Source organism: Hyla sarda, chromosome 1 (genome assembly GCF_029499605.1).
Source record: "Hyla sarda isolate aHylSar1 chromosome 1, aHylSar1.hap1, whole genome shotgun sequence".
Lineage (NCBI taxonomy): Eukaryota > Metazoa > Chordata > Amphibia > Anura > Hylidae > Hyla > Hyla sarda.
Genome location: NC_079189.1, coordinates 470,615,124 through 470,627,378, shown reverse-complemented (window position 1 = coordinate 470,627,378; position 12,255 = coordinate 470,615,124). Strand labels below are relative to the sequence as shown.

At 42.5% G+C, this 12,255-nt stretch overlaps 1 protein-coding gene across 3 annotated transcripts in view; it reads left to right on the top strand.

Annotated features, from left to right (window-relative positions):
- Positions 1 to 11,955, top strand: part of CMKLR1 (chemerin chemokine-like receptor 1) — a 52,733-nt gene extending 40,778 nt beyond the window's left edge. For all 3 annotated transcript variants that reach the window (XM_056536769.1, XM_056536776.1, XM_056536785.1), the window contains 2 exons: positions 8,237 to 8,292; positions 9,453 to 11,955. In XM_056536769.1, coding sequence (XP_056392744.1) covers positions 8,284 to 8,292; positions 9,453 to 10,520 — 1,077 coding nt within the window. In that variant the 5' untranslated portion in view covers positions 8,237 to 8,283 and the 3' untranslated portion in view covers positions 10,521 to 11,955. The remainder of the gene's footprint in view (positions 1 to 8,236; positions 8,293 to 9,452) is intronic.
- The last annotated feature ends 300 nt before the right edge of the window (positions 11,956 to 12,255 follow it).

Here is a 12,255-nt window from a genome sequence, read left to right as displayed (position 1 = left end):
TGCGGCATGCCCCCAGAGCAAAATTTGCTTCCAAAAAGCCAAATGAGACTCCTTCTCTTCTGAGACCTGTAGTGCGCCAGCAGAGCACTTTTCATCCCCATATTGGGTGTCTTCTGAATCGGGAGAAATTGGGCTTCAAATGTTGGGGGGTATTTTCTGCTATTACCTTTTTTTAAAATGTTAAATTTTTGCCAAACCAAGCATTTTTGGTAAAAAAAAAATTATTTTTTTTACATATGCAAAAGTCGTGAAACACCTGTGGGGTATTAAGGTTCACTTTATCCCTTGTTACGTTCCTCAAGGAGTCTAGTTTCCAAAATGGTATGCCATGTCGTTTTTTTTGCTGTCCTGGCACCATAGGGGCTTCCTAAATGCGACATGCCCCCCGAGCAAAATTTGCTCTCAAAAAGCCAAATATGACTCCTTCTCTTCTGAGCATTGTAGTTCGCCCGTAATGCACTTCAGGTCAACTTATGGGGTACCTCCATACTCAGAAGAGATGGGGTTACAAATTTTGGGGGGTATTTTCTGCTATTAACCCTTGCAAAAATGTGGGGGGAAACACACATTTTAGTGAAATTTTTTTTTTTTTTTTTACATATGCAAAAGTCATGAAACACCTGTGGGGTATTAAGGCTCACTTAATTCCTTTTTACGTTCCTCAAGGGGTCTAGTTTCCAAAATGGTATGCCATGTTTTTTTTATTTGCTGTTTTGGCACCATAGGGGCTTCCTAAATGCAACATGCCCCCAAAAAACCATTTCAGAAAAACGTACTCTCCAAAATCCCCTTGTCGCTCCTTCGCTTCTGAGCCCTCTACTGCGCCCGCCGAACAATTTACATAGACATATGAGGTATGTGCTTACTCGAGAGAAATTGGGCTACAAATTCAAGTATAAATTTTATCCTTTTACCCCTTGTAAAAATTCAAAAATTGGGTCTACAAGAACATGCAAGTGTAAAAAATGAAGATTTTGAATTTTCTCCTTCACTTTGCTGCTTTTACCGTGAAACACCTAAAGGGTTAAAACACTTACTGAATGTCATTTTGAATACTTTGGGGGTGCAGTTTTTGTAATGGGGTCATTTATGGGGTATTTCTAATATGAAGACCCTTCAAATCCACTTCAAACCTGAACTGGTCCATGAAAAATAGCGAGTTTGAAAATTTTGTGAAAAATTGTAAAATTGCTGCTGAACTTTGAAGCCCTCTGGTGTCTTCCAAAAGTAAAAACATGTCAATTTTATGATTAAAATATAAAGTAGACATATTGTATATGTGAATCCAAAAAAAATAATATTTGGAATATCAATTTTCCTTACAAACAGAGAGCTTCAAAGTTAGAAAAATGCTAAATTTTCAATTTTTTCATCAAATTTTGGGATTTTTCACCAAGAAAGGATGCAAGTTACCACAAAAATTTACCACTATGTTAAAGTAGAATATGTCACGAAAAAACAATCTCGGAATCAGATTGATAAGTAAAAGCATTCCAGAGTTATTAATGTTTAAAGGGACAGTGGTCAGATGTGCAAAAAAGGGCTGCGTCCTAGAGGTGAAAATGGGCTGTGTCCTTAAGGGGTTAATCTTGAGTTGTTTACAGAGAGCCCTCCAGAATTTTGACACGAATTGGACGCCTCTATCCGAGACGATCTGCGTGGGCAACCCGTGAAGACGAAAAATGTGTACAAAAAATTGTTTTGCCAACTGAGGCGCTGAAGGAAGACCAGGAAGAGGGATGAAATGTGCCATCTTGGAGAATCGATCAACGACCACCCAAACAACAGTGTTGCCACGGGATGGGGGTAAGTCTGTAATAAAGTCCATACCAATCAGAGACCAAGGCTGTTCGGGGACAGGCAGAGGATGAAGAAGACCAGCGGGCTTCTGGCGAGGAGTCTTATCCTGGGCACAGACAGTGCAGGCTCGCACAAAATCCACAACATCCGTCTCCAGAGTCGGCCACCAATAGAAACGAGAGATGAGTTGCACGGATTTCTTGATGCCCGCATGACCTGCGAGATGGGAGGAGTGACCCCATTTGAGGATTCCGAGGCGTTGGCGTGGAGAGACGAAGGTCTTCCCTGGAGGAGTTTGCCTGATGGAGGCTGGAGAAGTGGAGATCAGGCAGTCAGGAGGAATGATGTGTTGCGGAGAGAGCTCTACTTCCGAGGCATCCGAGGAACGAGAGAGAGCATCGGCCCTAATGTTCTTATCGGCAGGCCGAAAGTGAATTTCAAAATTAAATCGGGCAAAGAACAGAGACCACCTGGCCTGGCGAGGATTCAGCCGTTGGGCAGACTGGAGATAGGAGAGGTTCTTGTGATCGGTGTAAATAATAACTGGAAATCTTGATCCCTCCAGCAGATGCCTCCATTCCTCAAGTGCTAATTTAATGGCTAGAAGCTCTCGATCCCCGATGGAGTAGTTCCTCTCCGCCGGAGAGAAGGTCCTAGAAAAAAAACCACAAGTAACAGCATGCCCGGAAGAATTTTTTTGTAGAAGGACCGCTCCAGCTCCTACAGAGGAGGCATCAACCTCCAATAGGAAGGGTTTAGATGGATCAGGTCTGGAGAGCACGGGAGCCGAAGAAAAGGCAGACTTGAGCTGTTTAAAGGCGTCTTCCGCTTGAGGAGGCCATGATTTAGGATTGGCATTCTTTTTGGTTAAAGCCACGATAGGAGCCACAATGGTGGAAAAATGTGGAATAAATTGTCTGTAATAATTGGCGAACCCCAAAAAACGTTGGATAGCACGGAGTCCGGAGGGGTGTGGCCAATCTAAGACGGCAGAGAGTTTGTCTGGATCCATTTGTAGTCCCTGGCCAGAGACCAAGTATCCTAGGAAAGGAAGAGATTGACATTCAAACAGACATTTCTCCATTTTGGCATAAAGTTGATTGTCACGAAGTCTCTGAAGAACCATGCGGACATGCTGGCGGTGTTCTTCTAGATTGGCAGAAAAAATCAGGATATCGTCCAGATATACAACAACACAGGAATATAAGAGATCACGAAAAATTTCATTAACAAAGTCTTGGAAGACGGCAGGGGCGTTGCACAGGCCAAAGGGCATGACCAGATACTCAAAGTGTCCATCTCTAGTGTTAAATGCCGTTTTCCATTCATCCCCCTCTCTGATGCGGATGAGATTATAAGCACCTCTTAAGTCCAGTTTGGTAAAGATGTGGGCACCTTGGAGGCGATCAAAGAGTTCAGAGATGAGAGGTAGGGGGTAGCGGTTCTTTACCGTGATTTTATTAAGACCGCGGTAGTCAATGCAAGGACGTAGGGAGCCATCTTTTTTGGACACAAAGAAAAATCCGGCTCCGGCAGGAGAGGAGGATTTGCGGATAAAGCCCTTTTTTAAATTTTCCTGGATGTACTCAGACATAGCAAGAGTCTCTGGGGCAGAGAGAGGATAAATTCTGCCCCGGGGTGGAGTAGTGCCCGGGAGGAGGTCAATAGGACAGTCATAAGGCCTGTGAGGAGGTAGAGTCTCAGCTTGTTTTTTGCAAAAAACATCCGCAAAGTCCATATAGGCCTTAGGGAGACCGGTTACAGGGGGAACCACAGGGTCACGGCAAGGAGTACTGGGAGCCGGTTTAAGGCAGTCCTTGAAACAAGAGGGGCCCCAACTCTTGATCTCCCCAGTGGACCAATCCAGGGTTGGGGAATGGTGTTGAAGCCAGGGTAGTCCAAGGAGAATTTCGGAAGTGCAATTGGGGAGGACCAAAAACTCAATTTTCTCGTGATGAGGTCCGATGCACATTAGGAGGGGCTCCGTGCGGAAACGTATGGTACAGTCCAATCTTTCATTGTTAACACAATTGATGTAGAGGGGTCTGGTGAGACTGGTCACCGGGATGTTGAACCTGTTGACGAGAGAGGCCAAAATAAAATTTCCTGCAGATCCGGAATCCAAGAAGGCCATAGTAGAGAAGGAGAAGGTAGAGGCAGATATCCGCACAGGCACAGTAAGACGTGGAGAAGCGGAGTTGACATCAAGGACTGTCTCACCTTTGTGCGGAGTCAGCGTACGTCTTTCCAGGCGGGGAGGACGGATAGGACAATCCTTCAGGAAGTGTTCGGTACCGGCACAGTACAGGCAGAGATTCTCCATGCGGCGTCGTGTCCTCTCTTGAGGTGTCAGGCGAGACCGGTCGACCTGCATAGCCTCCACGGCGGGAGGCACAGGAACGGATTGCAGGGGACCAGAGGAGAGAGGAGCCGGGGAGAAAAAACGCCTCGTGCGAACAAAGTCCATATCCTGGCGGAGCTCCTGACGCCTTTCGGAAAAACGCATGTCAATGCGAGTGGCTAGATGAATGAGTTCATGTAGGTTAGCAGGAATTTCTCGTGCGGCCAGAACATCTTTAATGTTGCTGGATAGGCCTTTTTTAAAGGTCGCGCAGAGGGCCTCATTATTCCAGGATAGTTCTGAAGCAAGAGTACGGAATTGTACGGCGTACTCGCCAACGGAAGAATTACCCTGGACCAGGTTCAACAGGGCAGTCTCAGCAGAAGAGGCTCGGGCAGGTTCCTCAAAGACACTTCGAATTTCCGAGAAGAAGGAGTGTACAGAGGCAGTGACGGGGTCATTGCGGTCCCAGAGCGGTGTGGCCCATGACAGAGCTTTTCCAGACAGAAGGCTGACTACGAAAGCCACCTTAGACCTTTCAGTAGGAAACTGGTCCGACATCATCTCCAAGTGCAGGGAACATTGAGAAAGAAAGCCACGGCAAAATTTAGAGTCCCCATCAAATTTATCCGGCAAGGATAGTCGTAGGCCTGAAGCGGCCACTCGCTGCGGAGGAGGTGCAGGAGCTGGCGGAGGAGATGATTGCTGAAGCTGTGGTAGTAGCTGCTGTAGCATCACGGTCAGTTGAGACAGCTGGTGGCCTTGTTGCGCTATCTGTTGTGACTGCTGGGCGACCACCGTGGTGAGGTCGGCGACAACTGGCAGAGGAACTTCAGCGGGATCCATGGCCGGATCTACTGTCACGATGCCGGCTGGCAGGAGGTGGATCCTCTGTGCCAGAGAGGGATTGGCGTGGACCGTGCTAGTGGACCGGTTCTAAGTCACTACTGGTTTTCACCAGAGCCCGCCGCAAAGCGGGATGGTCTTGCTGCGGCGGTAGTGACCAGGTCGTATCCACTAGCAACGGCTCAACCTCTCTGACTGCTGAAGATAGGCGCGGTACAAGGGAGTAGACAGAAGCAAGGTCGGACGTAGCAGAAGGTCGGGGCAGGCAGCAAGGATCGTAGTCAGGGGCAACGGCAGGAGGTCTGGAACACAGGCTAGGAACACACAAGGGAACGCTTTCACTGGCACAATGGCAACAAGATCCGGCGAGGGAGTGCAGGGGAAGTGAGGTATAAATAGGGAGTGCACAGGTGAACACACTAATTAGAACCACTGCGCCAATCAGCGGCGCAGTGGCCCTTTAAATCGCAGAGACCCGGCGCGCGCGCGCCCTAGGGAGCGGGGCCGCGCGCGCCGGGACAGGACCGACGGAGAGCGAGTCAGGTACGGGAGCCGGGGTGCGCATCGCGAGCGGGCGCCACCCGCATCGCGAATCGCATCCCGGCTGGAGGCGGTATCGCAGCGCACCGGGTCAGTGGATCTGACCGGAGCGCTGCAGTAGCGAGAGTGTAGCGAGCGCTCCGGGGAGGAGCGGGGACCCGGAGCGCTCGGCGTAACACTCATCAGGAGCATGCCCAGGCATTGTAGGGAGGTCATAAGGGCATGTGGACTCACAAATTACTGAGACTCATTTTGACTTGTTTTAAGGACATTACATCAAAGTTGGATCAGCCTGTAGTGGGGTTTTCCACTTTGATTTTGAGTGTGACTCCAAACCTACATGTGATTTTGTTGTCAGCATATTCAACTATGTAAAGACTAAAGTATTTCATACGATTAGTTCACTCATTCAGATGTAGGATGTGTTCTCTTAGTGTTCCCTCTATTTTTTTTTGAGCAGTGTATATTCTAGAATGTATAATGTGAGGTCACCAGCTTTTCACACGAGGTTGTAACACAAATTCTGCATAAATTCACACTTCACTTTGGGCCTAATTTACTAAGAGTATTGGGTTTTTATCAGCGTGCAATGTTGTTTAAGACTATGATGTTTCCAGGTCAGGAAATTTCTGACTAGCTTTTTCTTGGTGAGGTTTCCAGCCATATATTCACCTGATTTTGTGTGATCCTATGAGAAGATTATGCTGATTCATATGACAAATAAAGCTAAGAATACATTTTTACCTTAATATTTCCATGCCAACTGTGCTTGGGTCCAAGATTAGGTCTATATCTAAACTATAAATTGTTCATTTAGAAATCAGACTCTATCTGAAGGTCAGAAAACAATAGAATGAGAAATATGCCTTCATCATACTACATTAAAAGAAATTGTGTCATTACTACTTTGAGATAAATAGTGTGCCCATTTCCTGCCTATTTTCGCTCCCATCTATCACCACCTGCTCTTTTTTTTCCAAGGACACAATTTTCGCAATCTGTGTTATTCTAGGAATCATAAAATGTGAGCTGCATTTCTCAATAGAGAAAAATGTGAGATGTGAAGCAAAATGACAAGCAGAAGGCCAAAATATAATACATGTACTATGAACAGTTCTCAAAGGTTACCTCTGACTACTTGCGCATCTTAATTAACTTAGGTCTATGGATTTTTTTTTCTAGAATGTCACTTGCTTTCGGCTAAATATTTAACTCATACAAATACAATGTATTCTATCTATCATTTCAAGTTGATTATGCCAGTGGTTTTATATTTTTTATGGGATACTAAGTGTGAGAGTTTTTAGAAATTTTGGACATTGTAATACATATGTTTTTGGGCTATTGGTAAAATAAATGTTCTGTTCTGTGAACAGGCCCAACCAAACATTTTAAAAGTCTATGTGTGTGATGATTAGCAACAGTTTGTACTAAAAATATACAAAATTTGATCAAGAACAATACCATTCAAGTAAAGGGGATTCTAAGAAAAACATTTACACATTGTTAAGAAGATTTTAAGTTCAGATTTTAGGGCAGGTTGAAGATCTTCAATTCTGCATTGTAATGTATATGTGGTTAATTTATTCCAGATTTTTGTTGTGGCTTTTTGCATTGTAAAAGAGTGAAATCTGTTGTGACCATGCAGAAAAATGTAGCCCTTCAAAAACTGAAGGCTGTCTGTACAATCAATATCAATATAAGCATGTGCTCCAAGTACATTTTTAGACATATGAAAAACAACTGGGGTCCCTAAGGGCATTATGAACCAAAGGTCAACAATGTGCTATGGAGAAAACATAATGCATTAATACATTAAGTTAAGGGGTATGTTCATCATCAAAAGGATTAAACAATAGATTGGTGGGGGTCCGACAAACATCTTCCAAATGAATGGCGCTGCAGCTTAGCAATCTTGGAAAACCCCCACAGAAAATGTATGGAATGCTGACCTCGCATGAGTTCTGCTCGTCCATTTATTCCTCTCCAGTCTTGGAATCTGTTAGGGTCCCAGTGATCCTACTCACATTCATCCACTAGTTATTCTATATCCAGCACTCCCTTAAAAATGATCCAAACTATTATTTCTGTAAAAGTATAACAATTACAATAACAAAAAGATGCCAGAGAGAAATATTTCCATAAATGACTCTGAATATTTTTTAACCACATAGCTAAACAGTGTGCACATATACACCACTATTAAAATAGTAACAGGTTTATGCAGTAGGTACAATGCAGTTTTTAGTAAGAAATTATGCTTCATTTTAGTTGCATTAATAAGCAACAAAAAAAAGGGTATAGGAAACCTGCAGAATGTTTCTGTAACTCTAGCAGTCATCTGAATGCATCTTAGAAAATCTATGCACATGCAGAAACAACCCTGTTTACAGAAATTTCTGCAAAAAAGTATCCCATCTGTGAATATAGCTTTAACCACTTGCTGACATATGCACAGTGCTGCTGCCAAGGACCTGGCACAACTTGCCTTACATGCTTGGGGCTGTGATGGAATATGTATATTGCAGCCATAACTTTTATACAGTGGCTGGCATAGGGGATAACACAGATTCCAGCTTTTAATGCTCTCAGATGCCTATGAGTGATATAGTGTAAAACTAAATCTGCACATATTTTTCTTGTGTGAACAAACCCTTACTTTGAATGTCATTACTCTAATAATTAACTTTTTATTTTATTTTATTGCAGGACATATAGGTGTCCCAATCCATCCATATTGTCACATAGATTGCTGAATGGAATTGGTGAGTACAATTTCTTTCTTTCTTTTTTTATTTTATTTACTAATATTGTCTCTTTTGTGTTGCCCCTAGCAACCATGCATATTTTATCTATAATCTATACAGCACATACAGATGTAGCAGAGTTAACAGTCAGAGTCATAGCATGTTAACTAGATGTGTGAATTACCCAATTAAGAATTTAAGAAACTTTGCACTATATCTTATCAGACAAAAATGCTTCTTTATACTTATGTCAAGCCTCTTCCCTCTCCCTTCATGCTGAGAGTCTGTCTCCCTCTTTGAATATCAGCAAAGTTTTTTTACTGGTCTCCTCAGGTTGTGACTTACAGCTCAGTCAGGAATCAAATTACAAGCAATACAAGTCTATGGGGGAGGAGGCATGAGTCAGGAGAGGATGGGCCTGTGAACACACACACAGGCTGCTGAGAGACGAAAAGACAGCACAGACAAGTCCTCTTCTATGTTTATAGTGTATGTGATACACCAAAGACATTAAGCTCCACCCACCACATCTAGGAGATCTTAAAATGATAGATGAAGCCTACAGAGCAAAAATCTCCTAAAAATACCATATACAAGTTATATAATGGCCAGAAATAGTGCTGGTTTCCATGTAAACAGAGCAGCTTGTCCTGAAAAATTGCTTGAAATGACAGGTAAACTTTAATTATGTAGTATCAGAATTTGCATAAATTTGCATAAGAGGTACAAATGTAGTAGAGGTAATGGAGAAGTAGAGTATTAACTAAGTGCTTCAATGCATAAAGTCTGACTATTAACTCTGCTACATTTGTATTGAAAATGAAAGAAGCGTATATACCGTAATTTGTTGCACTAATGTACTTTTTTTTTTTAAGCAATAAAGTTAGGGCCACAATTTCTAAACTCTCGACATTCTACATTTCCATGAACTGAACTCTAAATAGGATACACAGGTCTTAAAAGATTTAGCATAGGCTAAAAAAAAGTGGGAAATCGGACAAAAATAAACTTTTTTGAAGGACCAACACATTTATATTTTATTTGTAACATTCATGGAGAGAATATCATCAAAAGGAAACAATTGCTCTATACAAGTTTAGAACTTACACATTAGAAATAATCTAAAATTTTGATGAACTGTACTTATATTAGTTATCATATCTCATTTTATTTTTCAGACAATGAATGACAGTTTCACCAATAATAGCAACTATGACTACCACTACGAGGATTATCTTGACAATGATTCCCTTAGGGTCATCGATAAAGAGACTGAAAATGAATCTAGCACAACATCTCTACAAATTCTACCTTCTGTACTATATTCATCAGTATGTATATTAGGAATCATTGGAAATGGCCTCGTGATTGGAATTATTGCATTCAAGATGAAGAAATCTGTCAACACCATCTGGCTGTTTAATCTGGCTCTAGCAGATTTCATGTTCTCCTTGTTCTTACCTCTCACTATTGTCTATACAGCAATGGATCATCACTGGATTTTTGGGCAAGCCATGTGCAAGCTGAACTCATTTATTCTGTTCCTGAACATGTTTACCAGCATCCTTCTTTTAACCACCATTAGTTTGGATCGTTGTATAAGTGTCATCTTACCAGTTTGGTCTCAAAATCATCGTTCCACCAAACTTGCCAGTCTTTTTGCTTTGGTCGCATGGGTTGTCGGATTTATCCTTAGCACTCCATCTTTTATCTTTCGAGACACTGCATCGAGGGACACTAAAATCATATGTTTTAACAACTATAAAATGTTTGGTCACTATAGTAAAACAAAAATACATGTTGTGATGGCCATGGTCCGATTTGCGTTTGGATATTTAATCCCTCTCATACTTATTACTGTAAGTTACTCTATAATTGTATTCAAGCTCAAAAAAAATAGAATGGCAAAGTCTGGAAAACCATTTAAGATCATATTTACCATTATTGTGGCATTCTTCATCTGCTGGTCACCATATCATATTCTGCACATTTTAGAGCTATATCATCATATTTTTCCAGACTCCTTGTTCAGGACTGGCATGCCAATTGTCACTGCTCTTGCTAGTGCCAATAGCTGTATAAATCCCATTTTGTATGTTATTATGGGCCAAGATTTTAGAAAGTTTAAGATGAAAATACTATCAAGACTTGATAATGCATTAAGTGATGATACTTTGCACACACGACTCAGCTTTAAAAGCGTCACACATCGTTCTTCAGTGACTGAAAAAGAGTCAGTGATATAATGCATTTGGAGTCCAGCTGAAAACTGTATTTTTGAAGTAAACGGAACATAAAGTATTTAAAGCCAGAGCATGAATTGGATTTTTATATTTGTATTAAAGGCTTTTACCATGTTGGCTAGTGTCACACAACTAAAAATATCTGGATAAGATCTTTAAAGTGTACCTGTCATTTGCAAAAAAATGTTTTATAGAATGTAGATAAAGAAGCATGGGCAGGACAAGCAGGGCTCTGTGCACTGAGGACAAGCAGGGCGCTGTACACTGAGGACAAGTAGGGTTCTGTGCACTGAGGACAAGCAGGGCTCTGTACACTGAGGACAAGCAGGGCTCTGTACACTGTGGACAAGCAGGGCTCTGCACACTGAGGACAAGCAGGGCTCTGTACACTGAGGACAAGCAGGGCTCTGTACACTGAGGACAAGCAGGGCTCTGTACACTGAGGACAAGCAGGGCTCTGTACACCTAGGACAAGCAGGGCTCTTTACATTGAGGACAAGCAGGGCTCTGTACACTTAGGATAAGCAGGGCTCCGTACACTGAGGACAAACGGGGTTCTGTGCAGTGAGGACAAGCAGGGCCCTGTGCTCTGTGGACAAGCAGGGCTCTGTATACTGAGGACAAGCAGGGCTCTGTGCACTGAGGACAAGCAGGGTTCTGTGCACTGACGACAAGCAGGGCTCTCTACACTGAGGACAAGAAGGACTCTGTACAGTGAGGACAAGCAGGGCTCTGTACACTGAGGACAGGCAGGGCTCTGTGCACTGAGGACAAGCAGGGCTCTGTGCACTGAGGACAAGCAGGGCTCTGTACACTGAGGACAAGCATGGCTCTGTACTCTGAGGACAAGCAGGGCTCTGTATACAAAGGACAAGCAGGGCTCTGCTCACAAAGCAGGATGATTGAAAAGCCAGGAGCCTGCACAGAGCTCTGCTTTTCCTGCCCTCATCTCCTGTATTTTGGCTCCAGGCAATATCTACAAGGGCAGCGTTTTTTCACCCCAAAATATAATTTTTTTTTAACCAATGTATATTGCAAATATGCATATAATAGTATTATCTACATTATATAAAACATTTTTGCAAACGACAGATACGCTTATACATGTAAAATGTTGTATATAGAACTTTAAAATAGAATACACAGACCAAACCACTCATGATTCTTGACAAAACACAATGATAAATAGATAAAAAAGAAAGCCAATACAGCTTATTAGAGGCATAAGAATGTGGTTCCATAGGCTTCTGCAGGCAGGTTAATAAGTCCAGGTGCACGGACAAGCAACAAAAAACTGTCCAGGAATGTTTGTTTTGTACCCAGCACTGTAATGTAAATATCTAGTCTTTATTTAAAGGGGTACTCTGGTGGAAACATTTTTTTTTTTTAATCAACTGGTGCCAGAAAGTTAAACAGATTTGTAAATGACTTCTACCCTTCCAGTACTTTTTAGCAGCTGTATGCTACAGAGGAAATTATTTTCTTCATGAATTTCTTTTTTTTCTTGTCCACAGTTCTCTCTGCTGATACCTCTGTCCGTGTCAGGAACTGTCCAGAGCAGCATAGGTTTGAAATGGGGATTTTTCCTGCTCTGGACAGTTCATGATACGGGCATCATGTGTCATCAGAGAGCACTGTGGACAAGACAAAAAAGAGATTCAAAAAGAAAAGAATTTCCTCAGTAGCACACAGCTGCTTAAAAGTACTGGAAGGGTAAGGGAAGTCATTAACAAATCTT